General features: G+C 37.4%; 1 protein-coding gene and 1 pseudogene across 4 annotated transcripts in view; both read left to right on the top strand.

The window, feature by feature from the left end:
- LOC120107896 (Carbohydrate-binding-like fold) overlaps positions 1 to 19,950 on the top strand; it is a 30,484-nt gene extending 10,534 nt beyond the window's left edge. Inside the window, exons 11-28 of one of the 4 annotated variants that reach the window (XR_005509500.3) lie at positions 1,197 to 1,325; positions 3,758 to 3,829; positions 3,954 to 4,049; positions 4,142 to 4,219; positions 6,387 to 6,515; positions 6,706 to 6,882; positions 7,123 to 7,326; positions 7,439 to 7,549; positions 7,675 to 7,925; positions 10,319 to 10,364; positions 10,452 to 10,700; positions 12,376 to 12,606; positions 14,364 to 14,455; positions 16,695 to 16,923; positions 17,962 to 18,318; positions 18,998 to 19,071; positions 19,150 to 19,350; positions 19,572 to 19,950. Coding sequence is in view for 2 of the 4 variants with exons in the window: in XM_039121409.3 (XP_038977337.3) it covers positions 1,197 to 1,325; positions 3,758 to 3,829; positions 3,954 to 4,049; positions 4,142 to 4,219; positions 6,387 to 6,515; positions 6,706 to 6,882; positions 7,123 to 7,326; positions 7,439 to 7,552; positions 7,675 to 7,925; positions 10,319 to 10,364; positions 10,452 to 10,700; positions 12,376 to 12,606; positions 14,364 to 14,455; positions 16,695 to 16,923; positions 17,962 to 18,318; positions 18,998 to 19,071; positions 19,150 to 19,258 (2,637 nt within the window). In the remaining 2 variants the exon portion in view is untranslated. Of the gene's footprint in view, positions 1 to 1,196; positions 1,326 to 3,757; positions 3,830 to 3,953; positions 4,050 to 4,141; positions 4,220 to 6,386; positions 6,516 to 6,705; positions 6,883 to 7,122; positions 7,327 to 7,438; positions 7,553 to 7,674; positions 7,926 to 10,318; positions 10,365 to 10,451; positions 10,701 to 12,375; positions 12,607 to 14,363; positions 14,456 to 16,694; positions 16,924 to 17,961; positions 18,319 to 18,997; positions 19,072 to 19,149; positions 19,433 to 19,571 lie in introns of those variants that run through there. The other 3 variants (XR_005509499.3, XM_088702636.2, XM_039121409.3) reach the window with 3 other exon arrangements.
- A 1,082-nt stretch (positions 19,951 to 21,032) lies between these two features.
- LOC120110337 (dirigent protein 11 pseudogene) lies at positions 21,033 to 21,792 on the top strand (annotated as a pseudogene).
- The last annotated feature ends 2,912 nt before the right edge of the window (positions 21,793 to 24,704 follow it).

Raw genomic sequence — 24,704 nt, 5'->3', positions numbered from 1 at the left:
TTATAGTATAAGTGACTATTACTTAAAAAGTTAAAACACATATATCAAATAAAGAATGAAAACTTTTTTCTGTTCTAATCATGTGGGTCGTAACTTGTAATATGATAACTACAATAGTCCAATCTCGTAATTCATCTGTTGGGTATTTAAAAACTTATAAATATACTAATAAATAATGAGTTTATAATTTTAAATTTCTCACCTAATTACTAGTGACTCGAAAGGGTCACATAAAGAGTTTGCTAATGGCCCAAATAGCCTTGCTACTGTGGTTGACATGCAGTTACACTTGCTACCCAGACATTACCACCATTCTAATGAAAATTAGAACACGAAAAAACCCTATGAGATAGTAAGTAAAATTTTCTGCGTCAGGATCTTATGGCGATTTACATTCCATCAGTCTGAACTCAAAAATTCTGATGAATCTTGAAGACATCCTTACTGAGTTTGTTTGAAAACAGCAGGTGCTGTTTGTATGAATATGTAGGTTAAACTAAAGGTGCACCATTTTGATTTATTATATTGATGATGTTTGGCATGTGGCTGAAATAGATAAAATCATTTTTTTTCGTACATTCACTCTGAAGATATATCTATTTCTCTGTATAATTTTGCGAAGGAAAAACCAAATAATCTATGAACATAAATATGGTGTCCTGGTTTGTTAAATTGTCCTGTTTTTGAGCTTCAGGAGTTCTGAACCTGTATAGCAAGAAGAATGGCAAGCATTCATTTGTTGGTTTAAGTCTAGCATTGTTGTTGAAGCAGTTAGAAATGTGCAAATTGAGTTATACTTCTGATAGTTTGATTTGTGCTCTAAACTTCTGAGGAATATCTAAAACATAGATAGATAATTTGATGTGCATCTAGAGCTTTGTGGAATTGAGTTTATCCAGATACAGACACTACTCTTCATTTGCTTCAATTTTGTTAAACAGTAAATGCATTTGCTATTGAAATACTTTTGTGGATATGATTGTGCCTATGTTGTTTAACTTGGAGCTACTACCAATGCGAGTTAAAATATCACAATATGGACTATACAGTTATTTTTAGACTATTGAATAGTTTGTAGCTGGTAAAATCTTTGATGATGTTTAAATTTCTGTTTTCTTTTGACTTACTTGACAAATGCCCTACTGTTTTATGTTTCCTTTACAGCAGTTAACATTGTTTCACATAATTTTGATAAGGTCACTGGGTTTTCTGTTGGAGGCCGTGTTGTTGATGGTTATGGTGCTGGAGTGGATAATGCGACAGTCATAGTGGACGGGAAGTTGAGGGCTATTACAGATAGTCAAGGATACTACATGCTTGATCAAGTATGCTTCTAGTCAAATTATTCCAATCCATTTGTGCTCTTTGTTTATACATGATTATTCCATATTATTTTTCTCTACTTTGAATCAAGGTTTGCATATCCGGTATTAGGAACTGTACCAGTATGTTACCGATTCGGTATGATATGGTCGATATGTTATGATTCCCATATAGGTGCAGGCTTCCAACACTTTTTTCTCACTCTTGACCATTGTACCGCCCAAAATCGAGCGATAGAGATTGGTACGAAGTAAGGTTCGCTATCTCAATACCGGATACTATACCATATCATGCCGGCACAATGTCGGTATGCCTGGTATGGGGTATGGTTGGTATACAAGGCTCGGTATGCCCCCCGTACCAAGTCTCAGTTCGGTACCAGTACGGTATGCCTAGTATAGGATGGTATGTGCCGGTATGGCGAACCTTGGTACTAGGCGGTACGAGGTGGTTCAACTCGGTTCATATCAGTGTGGATAGGTTTTGGCTTACATAGTGAATTGAATCTCGGTACGGTTGGTATGTTTGGTGCAACAGACTTTTTTTTGAATTGCTGGAATGCATATAAAAGTTTCTTGTTAACCCAAGCACTTTTGAACCTGCTGCTCCAACATATTGCAAATAAACAAGAATTCACCTTTAAGCAAATCTTCTCCTATTCATTTTTGTAATTTTTAGAACCATGTTTTGCTGTTTGTTTCTACCTTGAGGCTGCAATCTTCATCAATTCATGCCTTTAAATTCTTCTTCACTTGATATAGGATCTTCGAGATTTCTTCCCTTCTGTTCTAGAGCCCTATACTTGAGGTACTTTTGTGCCAAGGCCTTTTTTGTTATCTGACGTACGTATTTACGTCGTCCGTATAAGTTCTCTTTGATTCTGTCCTTATTCCTGCAGCCTCGAGAATTGATTTATTATACCCAATAACCTTCTTGTCCTTTTAGTTTTACCATCCACCTACCTTGAAAGTCTCATTCTATTTATGCCGGCCTTATAGGCTTACCCTTTATTTATGGCATAACAGTTGTTATAAGTTACATCTCTATTGTCCCAAGAAGATCACACACTGTGGTAAATTTCTTATGCAACTGATGGAAAAGGCCCAAAGAAATGAGGAAGAGGCCCCAAAAGGTTTATGTTTTGAACTGTATGAATTATTTTTGGAGAGAGCCGGTGATTTTGATAGTTTTTGTTCTTCTAAACTAACTTTAGGTGACTACAATTTTCTTCCCGTTCATATGCTTGACTCATATTGTCCAGGAAAAGGCTCCTTGCCACACATTATTTATATAAAATACAGTGTTTCGTGATCAAACAATGTTAATGCTGATTGTTTATCATGATAAAATTTTTAACGGACTAAATATTTAAAATTTGTTTAGACTGTTGTGCATTTCAGCTTTAGTGGGAGTTTGGGCAGTGTAAATTTACAGATGAAGTTTTCCTGAATGACTTTCTACCTTGAAATGGTTGTACAATAGGTTCAAAGTAGGCTAGTTGAAGCATCTCGACTGTAATGCAGCAACTGGATGCTATTTGGACTTATGGATAGATTTGACAAATTATTATGTGATGATGTTTTGGTAGCAATTTCATCATGTAGACTAGAATGTTGGGCATTGAGGATGCTACATTGCTAAAGGATAGAGTGTAGCGAAGGTGCTCATGCCAAGGAAAAAATGTATTGTAATATTGGAATGGTAGAGTTGGAAATGAGTACAAATCATAGGAAAGTTAGGAGTGGTACCAGTAGAAAGCAATGAAGTAAAATTTAAAAGCATTAACAACCCTGATGAGGAGAGGATCTAAAAATGGGGGTTGAAGGGTTGGGAGGAAATAGGGATGAACTATGATGCTTAGATGGATGCCGTGTGTAGTTTTCTTTAAAGAAATGCTCTACTTTAAAAGTTCTGGCTGGGAACAACTTCTGGTAAGACTGCCTTAACCAACCTTAGTTATTACTATTAATGATTATTTTATTTGTCTAATTATTAGTATATCTAGTTATCTCTTCATATTAGCTTGTCTTACAGAGGTATTGGTACTTCACTAAATTGGTAGAATCTGTTTCAAGCCCTAAATGGGCTTTTTCTGCTGGTATAGACTAAAGAATATAATATTACGATTTATTTGATTGATTTATCATATTCATCCAGGATGGAACAGCTCTTCTTACTTTAGCCTTTCTGGGTTTTGCCCACCAAAAGAACCCCTTCTGGTTTTCTTTTTAGTTGACTTCTAACGTATCACATTTTAGTTTTTCAGTAAGAAATGTGTTGATTCCTAATGAAATGATCGGAGGGACATTTGTTCCCATTCCTTTCTTTTTTTATAAATTTAAATCTAAATGGGACATTGGTGTTGAAAAGGATGCAAGTATGGTTTTATTTATTTATTTTAATGTTTTTGTTGAAGCAAGAGCCTTTTTTCCAGGTTACATCAAAGCATTACTCCATAGGGGCAGAGAAGGCCCACTACAAGTTTAACACACTGGAGAATTTCTTGGTAAGTTAGTATTCTGATATATTTTTCATGCGAAACCATTTAATTTCTTTGGTTTATGTACCTTTACTCTTCTACTATTTTATTAATAACAATAAGCAATTAACATTGTTAATATTGATATCAGGTTATGCCAAACATGGTTTCCATTGATGACATAAAAGCTGTCCGCTATGATATCTGTGGTGCTGTTCAAATGATCACTGCAAATTCAAAGGCTATGGTATTCTATTATTGGATAAATTTTTGGGCAATGTAGATGATTGTACAATTTTTAGTTTCCTTAACCACTACATAATTGATTGCTATGACTAGGTGACACTGACACATGGGCCTGATAATGGCAAGCCTCAAAAGAAACTCATAGACGAGAATGGAAATTTCTGTTTTGAGGTATGTTTGACTTTTTAGTGGTACTAATTTTCTTTTTCTTTCCTTGGTGCTTCTCTGTTTCTCAAATGGCTTGGTTTCATGGTGATTCTCCTTGTTGCTACATGCTTAATAAGAACATGATGTGTCTATACTTAGTAAGAACATGATGCATCTATACTTAGTATGATCATGATGCGTCTAAACTTGGTGTGAACATGATGCGCTAAACTTAGTATGAACATGATGCGTCTAAACTTAGTATGAACATGATGCGTCTATACTTAGTATGAACATGATGCGTCTATCCTTAGTATGAACATGATGCGTCTATACTTAATATGAACATGATGTATCCGACTTGCATTGTTCATTATCCATTGAGCAAATTAAAATATCCAGGCATTGTACACAACTATGTGTATTGTCATGTTGTTTGAGAGGTATCATTAGTTTTTTGTAAAATATGAAAACAAGTCGTCTTATTTGGATGCTAAATCCTTTTTGAGAATGTAATTATAAATTTAGGGCTGTCTTAGAATTAATATATATAGCATGTAGCTTATGCTCATCCATTTTTGGTAATTTTTATTGGTCTCAGAGTTTGGGTTATTTATTACTTGGTTATTTGTCATGATCAAGGTCTGCTAAATCGGAACCAACGACCATACTGGCCGGCGTCCGATTCGGTATGGTAGGGGTCCACCGTAATATTCTGGGGCGAACCAAAAAAGAGAAGAGGGAGGGGGTGAGGAAGGAGAGAGGAATATAGAGAGAGAGATGGAGGGAGAGGGAGAAGGAGAGAGAGGGAAACCCTAATCAGGATGGCTGAACCCTTCGAGAGGGAGGGGTAGAGAGGGAGGGAGGGAAGGAGGAGAAGGGAGTGGGAGAGAGTGAGGGGAGGAGATGGGGGAACTTACCTCTTGGAAGTGATGGGGCGGTTGGCGAGGGAGAGACGAGTGAAGGAATGGGTGAGTGAAGAGCGAAAAAGTTGGGAGCATTTTGAAGATGAATAGAGGGATGAGGGAGGGTTTTTAATTAAACTGGGCCTGAACTGACCCGAGAGGCTGAATAGTCTCGGGCCAGCTTCGGTATGGTCATTCCTTGACTCGCTAGACTGCAAAGCTTGACCTCCCTACTCACTGGCTTGACTGCATTGACTTACTGGATTGCCCCTTTTTTTACAGAAAGCTTCAGCAAAAACCCTCCTGTTCGGATCTGTTCGGCAATCCATAGTCATGTTATAGTTGTAGATTTGGATCCTAGATGATGAGGCAGCATAATGCTTGCTTCTTTTATTCTATAAGCATCTATTTTCAGCATCAACTCAAACTTGGTTCAAATTTCTATGATGTAGGCCTTAACTAGATTGAGCTAGATATGATCATGACTTTCTGTGGCCCAACCTCCCCTTGCAAAGAAAAACCACACACACACATGCATGCGTGCGTACATGCTAATCAAAACTTCTCCCTTATCCTAAATCCTCTGTTCCTCTCCTCCACTGCTCCTTTTCCAACTTCTTCCTTCTCTCATCCTCCTGGCTTTACCATCTATAGGTCCCAACAAAACCCTGTATTGCCTTGTCCCTTGCATCTCGCAACTTAATGTCTTGCATGATTGCAGATCTTTTCTAACCACTCCTGACTTAAGTAAATTAGAAAATTAGCTTGCTCCCTGGGATGGTCTCATTTTCTTTGAAAATTCCATTTTACTGTATAAAGTTTTGCTTATATGCTGACATAAATAATGAGATCATATGCATATATGTTGTATGTCGATAAAGCAATTATTAAGGGAGCTTATGATAAAATAATACAACGGAAATTATGTATAGCTGTTTGAATCTTCTTTCTATATGCTATTGGTTATGAACCATGCACCAAGTTTTGGGATTAGTTATCACACATTCTCTTTGCACTTGTCATTATTTTTATACATTGATGTCATTATTTTTATACATTATTCTGAGATCTGTACAGTGGTGGGTATGACTTCTCTTTTATTTGAGCTCCTGTTTTCTCTGTTTAAACTTTCTTGATTATTAGTGTTATTTGGTTTTACTATGTGCGTTCACTCTGTTGATCAATTCATTGGTGCTATTTTCCTTATTATTAACATTTATGTCAATATTATATTCATTCTGCTTTTCTCTGTGTTTAGGTATCTTTATTAATTATGTTGTTTATAGGTTCCAGCTGGTGATTACCGGTTATCTGCTTTTGGAGTAGATTCTGCTAGTTCTTCTGGCCTAATGTTTTCACCACCATATGTTGATGTCAAGGTTAACAGCCCATTGCTTAATGTAGAATTTGTTCAGGTAAATAAGTTAGAAGATAGAATTTTTTAACCTTGCTATATTCAAGGCTAGAACCTATGATGATTTAGCTTCATTTACTCATATAGCGATTTAGCTTCCTTTACTCGTGTAGCTACATGGCTCTCTTTGCAATGTAGGAGTTCATAAAGTAAGTTACCTTTCTGAAACTATTATGTTTTTTAATATCCAGGCACTAGTTGATATTCATGGTACCGTACTCTGCAAGGAGAACTGCAACCAGAATGTATCCATTTCTCTTGTAAGATTAGTGGATGCAGGCATGCAGGAAAGAAGGACAATTGCCTTAACTCACGAGAGTGGTGATTTTATGTTTCAAAAAGTCTTTCCTGGAAGATATCAACTTGAGGTACCACTTTTATCATCTAAATTCATTTTTTAAATCTTTCGATGTCAGGCAATCATGAGTTAGCACTCCAAAAATCTGGAATAATAAAATCATGCAGCTTATCTATTAATTTTTTTGGATGAACTATCTATTATTTTTCATTGGTGTAAATATTGACTCTTGTGCTTAGCCTCATATATTCATCTTAGGCTGCTGTTTGTAATGCTTGATGATTGATCATGTTACCTAATCTTTGTTTAGGTCAAACATATTTCATCATCATCAATGCCTGAAGAGGATAATTGGTGCTGGGATCGAAGTGCTATTGATTTGGATGTGGGTACTGAGGATGTAACTGGAATTGTCTTTGTCCAGAAAGGTTACTGGATCAGCATAATTTCAACTCATGATACAGATGCGTACATCCAGCGATCTGATTCTTCTCGTGTTGATTTGTCGATAAGGGTAGCTTGTTTGCTATAAAAGTTCCATAATGGAAATATATATGATTTATTGCGAGTTTTCAAATATATAGAACCGATTTAGGCAGCTTAATGTCTTCATTCGTGATATGCAGAGAGGGTCACAAAAAATATGCGTAGAGTCTCCCGGGCAGCATGAACTTCATTTTGTTAACTCGTGCATATTCTTTGGGAGCTCATCATTGACATTTGATACCTTGAATCCTGTGGTGATGTCCTCTTTTTAGTGCTTCTAGTCTTTTTTTTTTTGTGTTTCCAATTTGTGTTTAGATGCCCTTTTATTTTGGTGAGTTGTTTACTCATTTACTGCCTCAAACTCTCCCTCTGTCAGCGTATATATCTTACTGGAAAGAAGTACCTCCTTAAAGGTGATATTCACATGGACCTGGCCTTGAATCCAGATGCAGTTGACTTATCTGAGCACATAGTTGTTGACATACTTAATAGAGATGGAGTTTTTCTTGATACCATCTCTACTAAATTTGCTTCTGATATAAATGACCAAAGGACCGTTGCTGTATATGAATACTCAATCTGGTCAGATCTTGGAGAGGAATTCATCTTTGTTCCTCGGGACTCAAGGTATATGGTATAATTATACCGTAATATTTTTGCAAGTACATCTTTTCTTGCCACACAAGTCTATTTTTTTTAAAAAAATTCTTAACACTGGTATATGGGACAATTTGAATTAATAGAAAAATTGCATCTTTAATCAAATACATTAAAGCATTCGGAAGAAGTGCCTGGTCTCTATGTGCATTTGATTTTAGTGAGCTTGAGTGGGCCTGATAAGATCAAATAGCAAGATGATATCATGATCCTTAGGTATTATGAAACTTGTGCCATGCATGGTATATAGTTTATACACAATAGTCAGATATGATGGCTTAGGGCTTTTTGTTAGCCATATCTCTGGCACAAGATATAACACACTGTTTACAGCTGAATCCCCCAGGCATGAAACCATGTTGGTTCATTGATATTCTTGTCACCTATTTTACCTATTGCTCTACCACCACCTATGGTAATCACATCGTATGGCCTCCAGTTTTGTTTCCTGATATTTTTGTGCAACTTGTTCATTAACCTTATCCTTACAATCGAAATGCCTTTACTAGGAACATTCCTTGTTTCCATTATCTTTCTGGAAAAATTGTTAGGAAATCTAGTGCTATTTTTTCTCTAAATTATTTCACATTTCTAACTGAATGCTATAAAATCCTATTGCTTTACACGTTGCATCATTTCTGCAACTTTCACTTTGCTAATATTTACCTGCCTATGTTTCCCAGAACCACCTACCACTCATTTTCTCATTTAGAAAATTCAAGAAAGTATTCTTTATGCCTTTTTTTATGTGATTATAATTAACCAGATCAAGTTTATGTTACTCTTAACACGCCTTGTAGGTTTTTTCTTTTAGCACAGCTCATAATCAACTTTATAAATTGTGATTCACTGCTAATTTAGCCTTTCATTTCTTGTGTATCTTAAAGCAGTTTTTACAGTTTATCACCGAGATTTCGCACTATTAGTTGTCTTGCTAGCACTTGAAGCATGTTTATTTGCCATTGTTACATATGCTTCCTCAACATTCCACCTTGATGTTTCCTTTAAAGTTGCCATGTTCCTTTTAAATTCCATGCACGTAATTCTACCTTTCCAAGAAAAGTTATCATATGATGTGTCATCTTGTTTCATGTAGTGTATACACTTGACCTCCTTCATAGAAGTTTGGTTTGTAAGATTTCTCAGTATCCCATAACAAGTTCCAATAAAGGGCTTCTTTGGGTCATCACCTTCTTAATTGTACACAATTCATGGATTAATTACTGGCCATGCTGTTCTCATATCCTTTAATAAGTAACATTTTCGACGATGTATGATGGCTTTCAGAATTGAGAGAGACTAGTTTATGGGAGAAAACATGGAATCTGTGGCTATATAAATGAGATTTTTCAATGTTAACATAGATCTGAGAGTGGACATGCTGACCTGTTTTCGTGGATCTGATGTGATATAAGGCCAATTTAGGCTAATTCTTGCCAATATGGTTGTGCATGGTTTACACCTATTGTATCATAACAGTAGTTACTCAGCATGATGATATGTTGACTGGCACCTGACTTCGAGCTTTTTAATGCATTAATTTCTGATTATATCTCTATTTTATTGTCGCCAATGCTCCAAGTTGGTACTTGATTTCCTTTTCCCCCTTTGAGCCTGACTTTCCATAAAGCTTCTCATTAGCGATGAACTTGGCTTTGCAAGCTATTTTTTCTTTCACAGATTCTTTTAGCCATTTCTTTGCCTTTACATTTCCTCCTTGGTCTTTTAAACTTTCTATGCTATTCCTGCTTTATTGTTTGTTGATTCTTCCATGCAACTCATGATCGCTAGACATATGTTGGAAATGTGAAGAATATTTCAACAATGATGCAACTGCAACTTGTCATTTTGAAAATCATGAGCGCAGATGCACATTGAAATTTGGGTCAAAAGGCTATGTTACTCTTGGCATTAAAATGAATCTTCAAGGTTGATGAGATGACATTTGGATGATAGAGCTTGAAACCAATATTGAAAATAACATTCCTGGATTGGGTTTAATTAGCACAATGCTCGTGAAATTCTCTATTTTGGATCTTTGTCCTGATCAGCTGTACGCAGCATGGTTTTGAGTATTAGACTGTATAGGTCCCTACCAGACTCACTGTACTGCAACAGTAGGGATCCAACACCCAGTACACCCCCCCCCCCTCCCCCCCCCCCTTCCCCCCCCCACAATATATTAAGCATTGGAATCAAAAATTGTACTGTACTTACAGTGTGTTGGTCGGTTACCAGTATGGGTACCAAAACTGGTACATGAAACCTTGACATTATAATCCTTGTACTTCATTTGATGGCTACAACGTTCAGTTGTGGTGACCTTTGGTTGCTCTGACCTGAATCTTCTCTACTGTATGCAGAACTAGCATAGACAAGAAGATCCTTTTCTACCCAAGACAGCGCCCGGTAAGTGGTTTGCTATATCTTAATTCATCTCTACATTCTGGTATTAAATTTTGCATATTAGTCATATTTACCGGTTAAAATTAACAGGTGTCAGTTGCCATTGATGGATGCCAAGCTCCTATTCCTCCAGTTGTTGGTCAGGTTGGGCTATACCTTGTAGGATCGGTGTCTCCAGCTCTATCTGGTGTTAATGTACGAATTCTAGCAGCAGGTGAGAGCAGCTATGCTCCTTTACAGAAAGGGGATTTGGCTTTTGAAACAGAGACAGGACCGGATGGTTCTTTTACTGCTGGCCCCTTATACAATGATACAACTTACAACATTGAAGCCTCGAAGGTTAGCAACAAATCCATTTAAATCTCTAACCTGCCGTTGATTGATCAGTTATCAATGTTTATAAAACTGGGTGGGTTCTTGAGTCCTAATTAACCCAGGTTTGTATTGAACTTTTGACCTGAATATATGGCCAAGTATTTGGGTTAAGCCAGTTTTTGGTCAACCTTATCCGATTATAAGCTAACCTAACTCGGTTTGTGAATATAATAAACATATATTCTTGAAATATGGTATAAATTGTAGGGATTACTTTTAAAGCAAGTTATCCCCAAATTCCTTATTTCTTCTACTTTCGGTGATGGTCCCATCCCATTCCCCATCCTCTCTCTGAAACAGTCGACAATGGCGACCATTAACCCAGCTGAACACCCCCCCCCCCCCCCCCCAACTTTTCCTTCTCCCTTTTCTTTTCTTTAACTCACTCCCTTCATATCACTCTCTTCATTTCATCTGTATCCCTTTGTAACCCTGCCCTGGTCGCTGTTGCTGCACATATGCCCTTGGAACCACCACATCGTAGTCGCTCCCTACCTCCACGACTGCTTCACGTCCACCGCCCCCAAGCTGCCACCCACCCCTTCCCCCCCTTAATCCAACCCTTACCCTTGTCATCCCACCTCCTCGTAGTTTTGTAGCCCATCTGCTGCCACTGCTCTCTTTCACTAGCTCACCTCCTCCCTGTGGCTCACCCTCTAACTTTCCATCCTATATACACGACCAATTAGTGTTTGGACAAAATTTTTTTCCGTCATCCCATTTCGAGGACTCATGGAAATACCTTGGATAGTACCACAATCCGTTCTACGCACAATAATGTGTTGAACTACTTCAATAAGTCTACACATGAGTTATCCGGCATTTGATGTTCATACAACAGTATCTACAACTCTTTTGCGGGCTCCGTTGAGTTGGCAACCCGAAAATAAAATAAATAGGATATATATGTAAATATGGTCAAAATAAAAAAAATCAATTGATTTACACTGCACGACCCCGTCAAAACATTGAACTAGAACAAATCAGAAAGAAATATTTGTTTTTGTTGATAAATTAAAAACACCAAAACAAAATACCAACCATTGTCCACTGACCGAACCCTGAAATAAAGCTGAATATCTTTCTCCAGAAAGGAAAAATAAATGCTTAACCCAACTAAGCTGGGCCAGATCAGGCACCCAAATGTTGTCCGATATGGGTTCAGGGCATGGTTTTGCTGACTTGGTGGTTACTTGGATTGATTCTAGTCTACTATTTAAATATTTGTTGGATGGGGGAGCCCTAACCTGAGCTGATCTGAACTTGACTCATTCATAGGCCTACTTGTGCATCAGAAAAAGTAATATCTTCAGTAGCAGGATCCTTACATATTCTAGATTAGGGTATGGCCATATAAGGCAGCTCATCACCTTCTTTTTCAGAACTGTTGCATTTAACTCTTGACAAGAATTTAGTTGAATATTGGACTTAGTTGGAAGAGTATTTTTCTTACATCTGTGAATAACTGTTAATTACCTTATTTCTGGACTTCTCTATAGGTGATAGATTAACTTCTTTAAAAATTCTTTGTTCTGATGTTGCAGAAAAAATTGAAATATGTTTACACAAGATGTGTTCATGTCTCAGATGGTCTATATTGTCTACTTTCTGATATGTGTTTCCTTTGACCTTGATACAGCCTGGTTATCATGTTAGAAAAGTGGGAAGCAATTCTTTTACCTGTCAGAAACTTGGTCAGATTGTTGTTAATATTTATGATGGAGCAGGAGCTGGAGAGTTGCTTCCTTCAGTTCTGTTATCATTAAGTGGTGAGGATGGTTACAGGAACAACTCGGTTAGCGGTGCTGGTGGAACTTTTGTCTTTGATAACTTATTTCCTGGAAGTTTCTATCTGCGTCCACTGCTGAAGGTGCTTTAACAAATTCTTATTCATCAACTATCCATCATATGTCTGCTTATGTTTTAGGATTTTGCAATTGCTTTTGACCTCTGTATTTTACAGATTCTTTGCGGCATGTTGATTTTTATATTATATATCTTTTAGCTGGGTACCATTTTTTCTTTTTCATAGACCTGCACAAGAATCCTTTTATGTGTTGAACTTAAATTAAGACATTAGCTGATTCGATATAATATTTTCCTAATATACGTCTTCTGAACAACATCATAAATTGGGATTCTCAGAAGTGTTCTGCATAAAAATCTTGATTCAAAAAAGTTTGAGATTTATCGTGCTTCTGCTATCCATGATAAATATCCGCATTCCTTTTGTAGAAAGGTGAGCCATCCTCAGGCACTTCTGGAGATTTCTCCTTTTCAGGATCTTATTCTCTCTTTCTTTCGTAGCTGCAAGTTTGATTAGGGCACTGCTAGAGGCTCATCCCCTTTGCATTAGCCATCCCTCAACCTGAGAATTGGCACACCTAGAATCTCTACCATTCTATGAAGGTCCTTTTTAGATTTTTTACACATGCCATCTCACATTGGATGCCGAGGTGAAGATGTGCTTTGTATTAGTTGCCAGCTTATTATTTCTTTGTTGCACACAAATACTAAAAGGAAGCTTGTGGAACTCCTAAATTTAATTTAATGCCAATTAAAACATAAGAATAAATTATCTGAAATAACATGAAGAAAAAAGATTAAAAAGGACTCTAGAGGGACCCTTATCACTCTGGGTGATGAGACCATTGGACCATTAAGGGATGCCTTTGGGAGCCCAAAAGAGGTTGCCTAACTTGACCCTGTTTACTCTAAAAATCACAAACAAAAGAAATCTCCCATGATGTGTTTGACTAGCAAGCAAACATACTTGCACTGCGTGGATTTCGTGGCAAGAAGGATTTTTGTGCCATATTTAATAATCCCAAGTACATGAGTCTGTTTGTTGAAACCCATGCTTTAAATCGGTTCTTTTAACCATACAAAAGGTCCTTCCTTTTGATCTTCTTTCCATAATTTAATTTTTAAAGCATCCTTACATGGTTTGAATTCTTGAAACATCTTCTTTGAAGGACTTGGTTGAGCGACCAAATTTCTATAGTCAGCTAAATTATTCCTTGGTTTCTTGTCTTTAAAATATTTTATAAATGGTGTGATATAGGCACTTATTCAGCATTTGTGAACAATTTGGAGGGACAGGATTCAGAATTCTGAAAAAAATGCAGATGCTTTGGCATTAAATTTTTTAACGCATATTACTAAGCAGATTTTTTAGGTTTTGTCGCTGATTAATTCATTCATTTTTCTCTGTGTCGCCCTTGCTTTGTAGTTAGATTTGTGGCAGTTCATTTAATAAGGATTCATTTTTGTGTAATGCTTAGTATTTATATGCCACCTCAATGTAAAAAAGTTGTTATTGTTGATGAAAATTTTTAACTGCCTAGGCATGATTGCAACCTCAATAAGGGTCATCTAAAGTTGCTAGTTGAAGCATAATACCTCCATGGTCACTCCAGTTTATATCATACATAATCATGTATAACTTCTGAATGATTTATCAACATTACATGTTTGCCAAGGACAAATTATGATCTTTAGTTCTTTAAATTCCAAATTTTGATTTGACTAAAGGTACACTACTTCTTTGAATAGTATTATTGTTTAGCGTATGCCTTAAATTCTTGATTGCTCAGTTGTATCCATTTCCCTTCCCTGCTTTTGTAGGAGTATGCCTTTTCTCCTGCTGCAGTGGCAATAGAATTGGATTCTGGAGAGTCTAAAGTGATCAAGTTTTATGCAACACGTGTTGCTTACAGGTTTGTGGATTTGATCTTGTATTATAGTTGCATTCTCAGAGTCTCATAATCTATGTTATTCATATTGTTGTTTCAGTTACATATATTTAGAATACCGAATTCTAAAATAGTTTGTCATAGATGTAACAATATTAAGAAAATGTGATAAAAATTATAGGTGGTCTGACGAGAATTATGCCCAGACTAGTCTGTCCTTGAACAAACCTTCAACCTATTTGTGTTCATCATTGATCACTAACAGCTACTTCTAAGAGCATATGCCTCGGGTTTTATTTAATGAGACATTAATTCTGGTGAATGTTTAATCGACATTATGATGTAAAATATTGGAGGATAAGAGCTATAACAACATTGATTCTTGTCAGACATGTTGAAAGTAAGATATGGAAAATCTCAAAAAAAATCTGTTCCTAGATAGTCGACTGATTTCGTGCTAAAAATTATTTAGGATGAGTCAAGGAGCTTTACTACTGAATTTTTTTTGCTTGGACAAGGAGAGAATCCTAGTTGACCAAAGCAACTTGTATTAGCTCAAAATTTAAGAGAAAGCCAGCTTGTCTTTCAATTAATTATTAAATCTAAGTATTCTGATTCATGTAGACAGTCTGGTTGACATGTGTCTCTCAGTTTGCTGTGAATGAGTTGTTGATTATGAGGTACATCATGCAGAGAGCTTATTGTTGGCTTCAACTAAGAATTTTCTCTTGCTGTTCTTAGTAAATGTTAGGAGGTCATGCTAAATGATGCGCATGCAAGGTTCTAGATTGTTTGCTTCCAATGACATGTTATAGGGCAAGTCCCTCTTAATGGTGATACCTTTTTGCAAGTTGCCTTCCCTAGTGTATCCTTTAAATCTTGTGGTATTTTCACAAGTTGCCTCCCTTTCAGTCCCACTTTTTGATTTTCAAGTTTGAGCTCTTGCCTGTGTTGTTCGCCCTTGACGTCTAGAACATGATCAAGATCTCTTGGGAAGAAGCTTCAACAAGTTCCTCCAGCCGTTTGAGTTTGCCACATCCCTAGCCTCTTTCATTTCTTTTGTGTGGTTTAAGGTTGCTCTGCTCTCTTTCTTTGGCTTCTGATGTAGATTTAGGGCTGCAGGAGCTCCTTAGTTGACAATGAGATAAAATGGATATTTAGTAGGTAGATATGATGATTTCCCATAAATAAGCCAATCACCATTGATGTGGTTTTCTGGTTAGGCATGTTGAGTGGCCACTCTAGCTGTTTCCAAAATGATATGCACACATTCTTTCCTACATTACAGGATCTAGAATGAATCTCTAACATGTAGGATTTCCTGGATATTTATACATCCACTTCTTTTCAGTCTTATGCTGCAAATGTCGTATACATTTTACGCACTTAAAACAGTGAAACTAATATACAACTGCGAACCCTGATAAATATTGCCATATATTCTAGGCTACAATTTATCACAGAAATCTGCTGCTTCTTCATTATGATACATATCAATAGCGTGTATAACAACAGCTGGTGAAATGAGTTATAGTATGTAAAGAGATGACTAGATTGTTTCCTAATAGCATTTGTTGGTGCAAAGTAGTCCTCAAAATTTTAAGACTTCTTGATTTTTTGTATTTGCTCATTTTGCTCTGTGAATGACAAGCCTTTTTTTTAAAGGAACAAAAGAACTGGAAGGAAAAAGTTTCATATTGGGAAGGATATAAACTTGCATATGTTTTGGACTATTCCTATGAATGATATGTTGAGAGTAAGTAGTGAAACTAGGAATACCTGAAAATTTATTTGATCGAGCACTTCCTGTGTAGGTGATACTATCGAAAGATCGGTATTTTTACTGATATACCATGTATTTTAGACAACAGCCAATTTGCACATAGAATTTATGCGGATGCTTTTCAACTATATTCCAGTTTCCAATGCTAAGGTTGCAGGTCCAATTCCTAGTCATTGGTCAACTTTTTCATTATACCGAGTCCAGTTTTTATAATCATGTGTAGATTAGAATATTAAGTTTAATTAATAACTACCTTGATTTGTAACTTTGATGTTGTTTCAAATCTTGTGTATGTTGTGCTTCTTTGTGATTGTTCTTCAATATGATATTAGAACTAGTTTAACTATATCTTTAAAAATTTTTAGATTGTTCTTTTATGTGCCATGAAATAATCCATATCTTTATCATTTTTCTGAGGCAATGTCAAAAGCTTATTGCGAATGTGCAATTCTCTAATCTTAACCAGCTTTTTCCTTATAGTGCTATGGGCAGTGTATCATTACTTTCTGGTCAGCCGAAGGAAGGTGTTTATGTTGAAGCACGATCAGAATCCAAAGGCTACTATGAGGAAGCAACAACTGATAGTCTGGGAAATTTTCGCCTTAGGGGACTCCTCCCTGATACAACTTATTTAGTAAAAGTAGTGGCGAAGGATTACCTTGGAGTCACGGTAGTTGAACGAGCTTCTCCTGATTCTGTTGTTATAAAGGTAAGCTTTGTGGAAGTGACTGATCACTTTTTTTGCTGTTTGCATTTTTTTGCATCTGATGATAGGCTCAAGAGAGCGCGTAAATTTCTTGATCATCAAGGTCAAATAACAGTTTCATTGAAAATGTGTGACTCAAGAATGCACAGTGGGTAATGAATATACAAGTGAAACTAGTCCTAGTGATCCATCCTAGAAAGGAGTAATTGATCAGTAAGGGGCATACTTAATTTTTTGGCAGTAGTTTGGAGGAAAATAGAAGACCATCAGTGAATACTCATAGTGAGGTAGATGAAAGAAAGAAAATACTTACAATGAATATTCTGATATCGGTGGTTAATAAATAATTGCCAGTTTAAAGTTGAAGTTAATACGGAAATAAGGAATCCAGATGAAAGATTTATGGATGTTAGATGTTAGTTATACCATGGTGATGGCCACTTCAATGCAAAGTGTTCACTTTTATTTTTTTGTGAGCTTGCGCCATAGTAAGTAATGCTCAACATATTCACCTTTGCTTCTCAGTCTCATGTTACTGGATGCTGTATTGCTTTGCAAGAGATTAAGATAAGTTATTCTAGTCATTTTATTTATTTTTCTTTTTCCTTTTCTTTATAGAAAGGGCCTGTAGGGTCCCCCCCCCCCCAACAACAACACACACACCAAAAGATCTTTAACTCCCAAATCCTGCTGAGGGTGAGATTGGATCCCAGGTCATAGGTATAACTGCCAATAGCTTTACCAGCTTGGTAAGTTGGCATCTTCAATCCCTTGTTAGCCTTGTTTATCCATAGAACAGAAGTATCTGTCAATTAGGTGTTTTGGGAAATTCATGGATTCTTTTTTTCTTGTAGGCAAATGCTGAGTTATCATATCGTTAAGCTTTGTGCCTCTAAAAGTCAGTTACTGCTTTGTACAAACAGTTATTTGCATTATTGTAATTTATATTTTATTCATCTGGGGTTCATTGAACCTACTAACATAAAGTGTTATGCTTTTGAAAATAACAATTTTGTGCTATAATGCCCTTCTCATTGTCAGGTGGCATCTGAGGACATCAGAGGCTTGGATTTTGTGGTGTTTGAACAACCGGAGATAACCATTTTAAGTGGTCATGTGGAAGGAAGTGACCTTGAAGTATTACAGCCCCATCTCTCTGTGGAAGTCAGATTGGCTGCTGATCCATCAAAAATTGAGACGGTCTTTCCTCTGCCACTCTCATACTTCTTCCAAATACGTGATTTGCCCAAGGGCAAGCACCTTGTGCAGCTTCGGTCAGGGCTTCCATCAAGCACTCACAAATTTGAATCTGATGTATTTGAAGTTGATTTGGAAAAGCAACCTCAAATTCATGTGGGTCCTCTCAGATTTAAAGTTGAGGAATATCATCACAAACAGGTAGTTCCCATCTGATTTATATGATTTCCCTGCAAAAGTTGCTTGCTGAAATATTTTATTTTTCATTTTTATTTCTATTTTGTTTGCCTTCAAGGTTTTAAAACCGGTACTGGAGGGCATGCCCATTTTTTTGAAAAAACCGATGCAGTATCGGGTAATGACACGGTACAAGAATGTATCCCATGCTGACATTGCCTACTGGTGCCTGTTTTCTAGTCGAATGGTGCGGTACTGTTTGTACCATCCCATTTGGCAATGTTTAAAGCCTTGATGGACAATAAATTATTGATTTCTTTTTTACTTCCTTTTTTCTTGATAGATCTCTCCCATGGGTGCATGCCTGCATGCATGTGCTTTTGTGCGGATTTACTTTGAGCTTAGTCGTATATATTCATTATTCAATTGTAGCAGCTGTCATCTACTGAGTTGCACACCAGATCATTTGCCTACTTGATTTTTACCTTCTCACTTCAAAGAAAAAGAAGTTTCCATGCAATAATGCACGTGTCATGGTTCAAAACTAACAAATAAAAATATGAAAATTAGAATTTCTGCAATCACAAATGCAAACATACTGATGTTTCCATAGCACATGTTTTTGTGTCTATCTGGATGGAACCAAAAAAAGGGATGTTTTTTTTTTGTCTTAGAGAAACTGAAACTTTCGTATATTGCACAGGAACTAACTCCAGCTCCGGTCTTTCCACTTATAGTTGGATTATCTGTCATTGCCCTCTTTATCAGTATGCCAAGGTGATTGAATTTTGAAGTTAATTTTTATTTTTCTATAAATTAATAAATTAAGACGTAATTCTTATCATTTTTCCACAGGTTGAAGGATTTATACCAGATGGCTGTAGGAACGACTCCAACAGGATCTGGTACGGTATCCAGTAAGAAGGAAGCCCGAAAGCCACTTTTGAGAAAGAGAGTGTATTAGTGGAAAGCAACGGCCAGATAATTTTGAGTTACAAGTGACTATTAGAAACTTAGTTGATCATTAGTTATTTTGACGTTTCATTGTTGATCAAGGTTGGTCTGAATTCAACTTGTAAATTTTTCTTTAAAAAAAATCAGGAAAATATACAATCTAATGATATAGTTCAGTTAAACATTTATTGTTTTCTGGTTTTGATGAAGGCAACGGTTTAGAAAATTCCCATGCAACCCATCATCTGCACAACAATGTTTGCAGTTAAGAGAATTATCATAGGTTTAAGATGCTCTAACCATCCGTTTCTCTTTGCCCGTAGGTGGGACCGGGTACGTGTGGCTCCGGCTTGGCCAAATCTAACATGAATCTGGCCTCAGGTCTATGATGCAGAGCCTAGTCTATCTGCAATTCATGGATTAGGCTTGAAAGTTGGACCACTTTCAGACGTGTAGCTGGTCCCTTAGGTGGAACTCAACGTGCAGATTTGATCTGTTCGGAGTTTCTTATATATGTATATAATTTCTTAGTTTGGAACCCATGATTGACTTGTGGGATTCAACTCACACGGTTCGTTTTAGCAGATATCACTGCAATCTGCTTTTTCATCTGTGCATTAGGAATAATTCATGGATTAGCAGCATTTTCCATTTGTAAGTTAAATTGACTTGTTCAAAATAAGCCGGTATTTACTTTGATTCTCACTTGAGTAGAGGATGCCAACTAGTATGGTTAATAATTATGGGGGTTTGGTCCGGTGAAATAGATTGAAGTCAGCCATTTTGGACCATTTTCTGCATCTTAAAGAAAAATAGTTCACCAGTAATTCAATCCTCAAGTTATGCCGTTTTCCATTGGCATTTATGATTAACAATGCGCCAGATTTTACTTTTCACGTATCTCAAAAAAGTAAATTACTTTTCGTGGCTTGACAGCATTGTTCATCAACCCAAAAAAACATAACCTAGCCGGAAATCATAAATGCTAAGATCTTCAAACGCAATACCCAAAAGCTCTTTATTTGTCTTTTTCTAAATCTCTTAAGACCGTCTTCGTTCGGGACTTCATTTTGTAGTTTATCGTAGCTGATGAAAGATCGTTGAGGCACAGTGCCCAGAGTCTTGAGGTAGTTTTTGTTTTCTAATTTTTTTGGATATATTAATTATGAGTTGCCTGCCAAAGCAATAAGAAGAAAAAAATAAAATAAAAATTGTTGAGTGAATGTGCCCGCTGCACAGCTTTTTTTTTTTCCCTAGGAAAAGAAAAGAGGGGGGTGAGGAGGACCTCACCCACGTAGCAACTTACACTGGATCTTCTTTTCACTGAAGAATGTTTGATATGGGTAGATAAATTTTACTCATATCCTTTCCATCGGCGGGGTAGCTCTACTAATGCAGCAATCTCTTCTACGTGTGAGTACGTCACACCAGCACCACCTAAATACCGGCAAACTAGATGGCAACTCCACCGAACAAATCAGATGGGGGGCATTATGTCCTTGCATTTAATCGACGCATGCGAATTTTGAACTTAGGCCTACTTTGGTAGTTCTACCCAGCTTTGTTTGTATGGAAATGCCACCAAGAGTAAAAGAAACGGCTCACCAGGGAATCAAAAGGAAACGCCAAAAAGGCATCCCAATAAACCACCTGATCTCGAATGGCCAACACGATTCTTTCGCGGTAGTCTGTCCATTCATAGTATAAAAGAATCCAAAGGAAACGCCAAAAAGGCATCCCAATAAACCACCTGATCTCCAATGGCCAACACGATTCTTTCACGCTAGAGTCCGCGATATAAGTCTCCATTCATGATATAAAACTCCAGTGCACAACCATCGACAACCCAACAAGCGAACACACAAAACATCTCCATCTTCCTCTCCTCCCAAAACAATAGCAGAAACCATGCCCAACTCCTCAAACATGCCCATCCTCTTCTTCCTTCTACCCACTGCCACGCTCCTCTTTGTGGCCTATGCCTTTCACAGGCGAAAGCCCAAGCAAACCAACCTCGTCCTTTACGTCCACGACTACTTCAGCGGCGACGACGCCTCCGCCGTCACGGTCGCAGGCAAACTCGGTGCAGCCTCCAACATCCTGCAGTTCGGCACCGTTGCGGTGGTCGACGATGTGGTCACCGAGAGGCCTGAAGTGGACTCCAAGGTAATAGGCCGAGCTCAGGGCTTGTATATAAACTCGGCTTTGGATGGGATGGCATTGTACATGGTCTTCTCGGTGACGTTCACCGAGGGGCAGTTCAAGGGAAGCACGCTGGAGATCCAAGGAGCCGACCCGTTTAAGCTCAAGGAGCGCGAGTTTGGAGTTGTATCTGGGACTGGGTTCTTTCGGTTTGCCAAGGGATATGGTATCATGGAGACGCAGCACTTGGACGTGGCTACCTTGAGAGCAATAATCAAACTCAACTTGACCATCAGGCATGAATAGTGTTTCTGACGCTGTTTTAGTTTCTATATTATAATTCTCGATAATGCCATGCCTCCGATCCGAGTTAGTGAGCTCGCGTGTCAACCACCGTATACTTGTACAAGAAACTTTTCCCATAAGTATGTGGGACATTTCAAAATTTTAAAATTTAAATTCTCACAATTTCAACAATATTTACGATATTGCATCAATTTTAATAAACTCTAATCTACAATAATATTTGTTAAAATTTTCTAGTGGTTCTTCTATCACGAAATTCCGGAGCAAGCTAGTTTTTCGAATATGTAATATATATAACTTATTATATATATATATATAATAAGTTAAACAACCCAATAAGCAACAAACTCTTTAATTAAATAAATCAAGTATATAAATAAATAATATTTTTACAGAAAGTAGGCAGAGAAAATTCTATCAGCTTCAAACTAAATTCAGATATGCAGTATATTTTTACGAATTAAATTTTTCTTTAAATTTTCTTTACGAATTTCATTTCTTTCAATATATTCAATTTATTTTGTCAACAACTAGCTCCGGCCATGGCCACGCCGACGGCTTCGGCTACAAGTGCAGTGAAGTGGTCGGAAGAGGTAGAATAAAGCTGATAAATCCAAAACAAGAAAAAGCAGGGCACCTCTTTCTTAGGCAAAAATCCGGCGGTCACCGGCTGGAATTAAGGCTCTAAAGACTCTAAAAGAAGGGAAGGATCAACTAAGGGATGCCGGGTTCTTACCTAGCTTCCAACGATGTTTAGCCATGGCCACAGTGCTGGTGGCAGCCGACGTTCGAGGAGGAGACCGAGAACCGGCGAATCTCCAACTCAAAGCCTTGATCTTCTATGGAAGGTTGAGGAAAGCTTCATCCCTCTAATTAGAGCCGGAGGGAAGCACCTGAGTCCCTATCGGCATCGGACCACCGGAGAAAATGTAAAGAAGATTACTCCTGATGGGAGTCCAGTTCCACCCCTTAGAAACTAACTGCAAGGATACTAAGTGCAAATAACGGAATATCCGGCCTTAGTGAACTGGTAGAAAAAACAAGACAGCAGACGGATACCCAATTGGAGATTGGTCCTTGCGCAAATATTTCACAGTCCGAAGTGAGGTTCAACACTTTCCTTTTTTCTTCTTCTTTTTAAAGGTGTGATAGAGCCTGCTATCCTTCTTCTTAAAAAAAAAAAGAAAAAGAAAAAGAAGAAGACAGAGCTTGCTATCCTGTTGATCTACAAACAATTGCATACTTTGGCTTCAAACCTCCATCAAATGTTTTCTTAAAATTTAAGAGGCGGACAGACAGTTCTTTCTCAGTTACAGCAACAGAATGTAGTTCTTTACCTGCAAGAGCCTGCAAAATTTCTAGGGGAAGGGGCTTTCCTTCTTTTGCCAGGAATAGACAACGACTTCTTGTAGAGGATTTGTGAAAGCATGGCGGCCAAATCTCGATCTACGCTTTCCTAGTGATATGCTACATGTAACCGGTTACGTGCACGTAGTCATTTCGTGTTTTAATTCGATTTTGATGGATAGCGATGCGTTTCTACAACTACTAATGAAGCTAACTACCGGCAAACATCTAAGAAAAGTATTCTCCATTAGGTCAAATGGTGCAGCTTTCAGGCTGCAAGTCCATTTAATAGTTCCCCAAAGTTCTGACTAATCGGTTAATGCTTTTTTGCCTCGATTAATTGAACAAGCACTAATGCCAGAGGTTTAAGGCACCTCACTTTACTAGATTGCTGTCTTCTAGTGTTCATTGAAGTCATATCCTTCTACCATTGGAATAAAAAAAAACAGCATGTTGATTGCATATTAGATTTTGAAAAGGGTCTTGGAATGGTGTAATCGATTAAATATGGGGACCGAATGCCCCTCGCCTGATTTATCCGGTGAAATCGCTATCAGGTCTGCCGGTACTAAGATGGTGCTGGGGTGACTTATTCACACGCGGGTTCATCCGTGCTGGTAGAGAGGGTATGAGTCTTTCTACTCGCGTGGGACATTCTCTGGTGGAAGGAGGCTCAGTGGAGACTGCTATACAGGTGGAGTTAATTCTCCTCCTCCCCCTCTTTGTTAAACAAAAAAAATTAAAATCTAATCTTTCAATTCATCCTCTTGGGTTTTTAACTCCAGTCTAAAGTTTATTTTTCTAAAAGCACGACTGTCAGCATCTGGCTTGATAGCAATAAAGGAACCAAACTTGTGGGAATTAATTCTCAACCATACGGCCAACTCTCAAACCGTCTCCAGCAGATTGGCAACCACCCTCTTAATTATGCTATCCTCTTCTTTGCCGCTTTATTATTTTGTCCATCTCTCCTCCCTCCATCTTGACCGATTGCAGGAAATATTAAGATCAAAATGAACTTTCTTTAGCCTCCACTTTCTTTGCATTGGTTAATTATAAGACAATCTATAAGGTAAATAAAAAACGGTAGCTTTAATGGTTGCTTTAAGTCGTTGAAGCTTAAGGCATCTGAACTCATGCTATCATCTTTTATCATTTTTGGATTTTTAACATTGATAGCATGCTTGTGTAGTTACACATCCAGCTAAGGATGTTTATACCTTTCACCCGACAGAAAAGAATGCCTGTCATAGATATCAGGCCTTGATATAGGGGCTTAGACCCTTTTGAAAAATTGCTCTAAAAATATGACCCTCTCTTGTTAAGTTTGGATTTCACCTTTTTGCTTCATCAGATTTTTTTTTTTTTTTTTTTTTTTTTCACATTCTCATCCCAACATATGTGGGCTTACTTTTGAAAGATGAAGTATGAAAAGGTAAAATTCATCGTTCTAAAAAAAAAGAATTTAATGGTACGACATTTGGCTTGGGACAAAGCTAGTGACCCTACCACTATCTTAACTTCTTGACTACGTCAATCAATTGCGACAAAGCATAAAAGCGAACATTCTTGCCAGAAGTATTGAGTAGGAGGGCAAGTTAGGCGTGGCGGGGTTTGTTTAGAAGAAAAGCGATCGTGTTGTGTTGCTTTTGCTCTAGATC

The sequence above is a fragment of the Phoenix dactylifera genome, chromosome 8, assembly GCF_051530095.1.
Source record: "Phoenix dactylifera cultivar Ajwa chromosome 8, Ajwa_hap1_PhDact_Kaust_v1.1, whole genome shotgun sequence".
NCBI lineage: Eukaryota > Viridiplantae > Streptophyta > Magnoliopsida > Arecales > Arecaceae > Phoenix > Phoenix dactylifera.
Note: the sequence above shows the minus strand (reverse complement) of the source record. Positions and strands in the feature narration are given on the sequence as shown.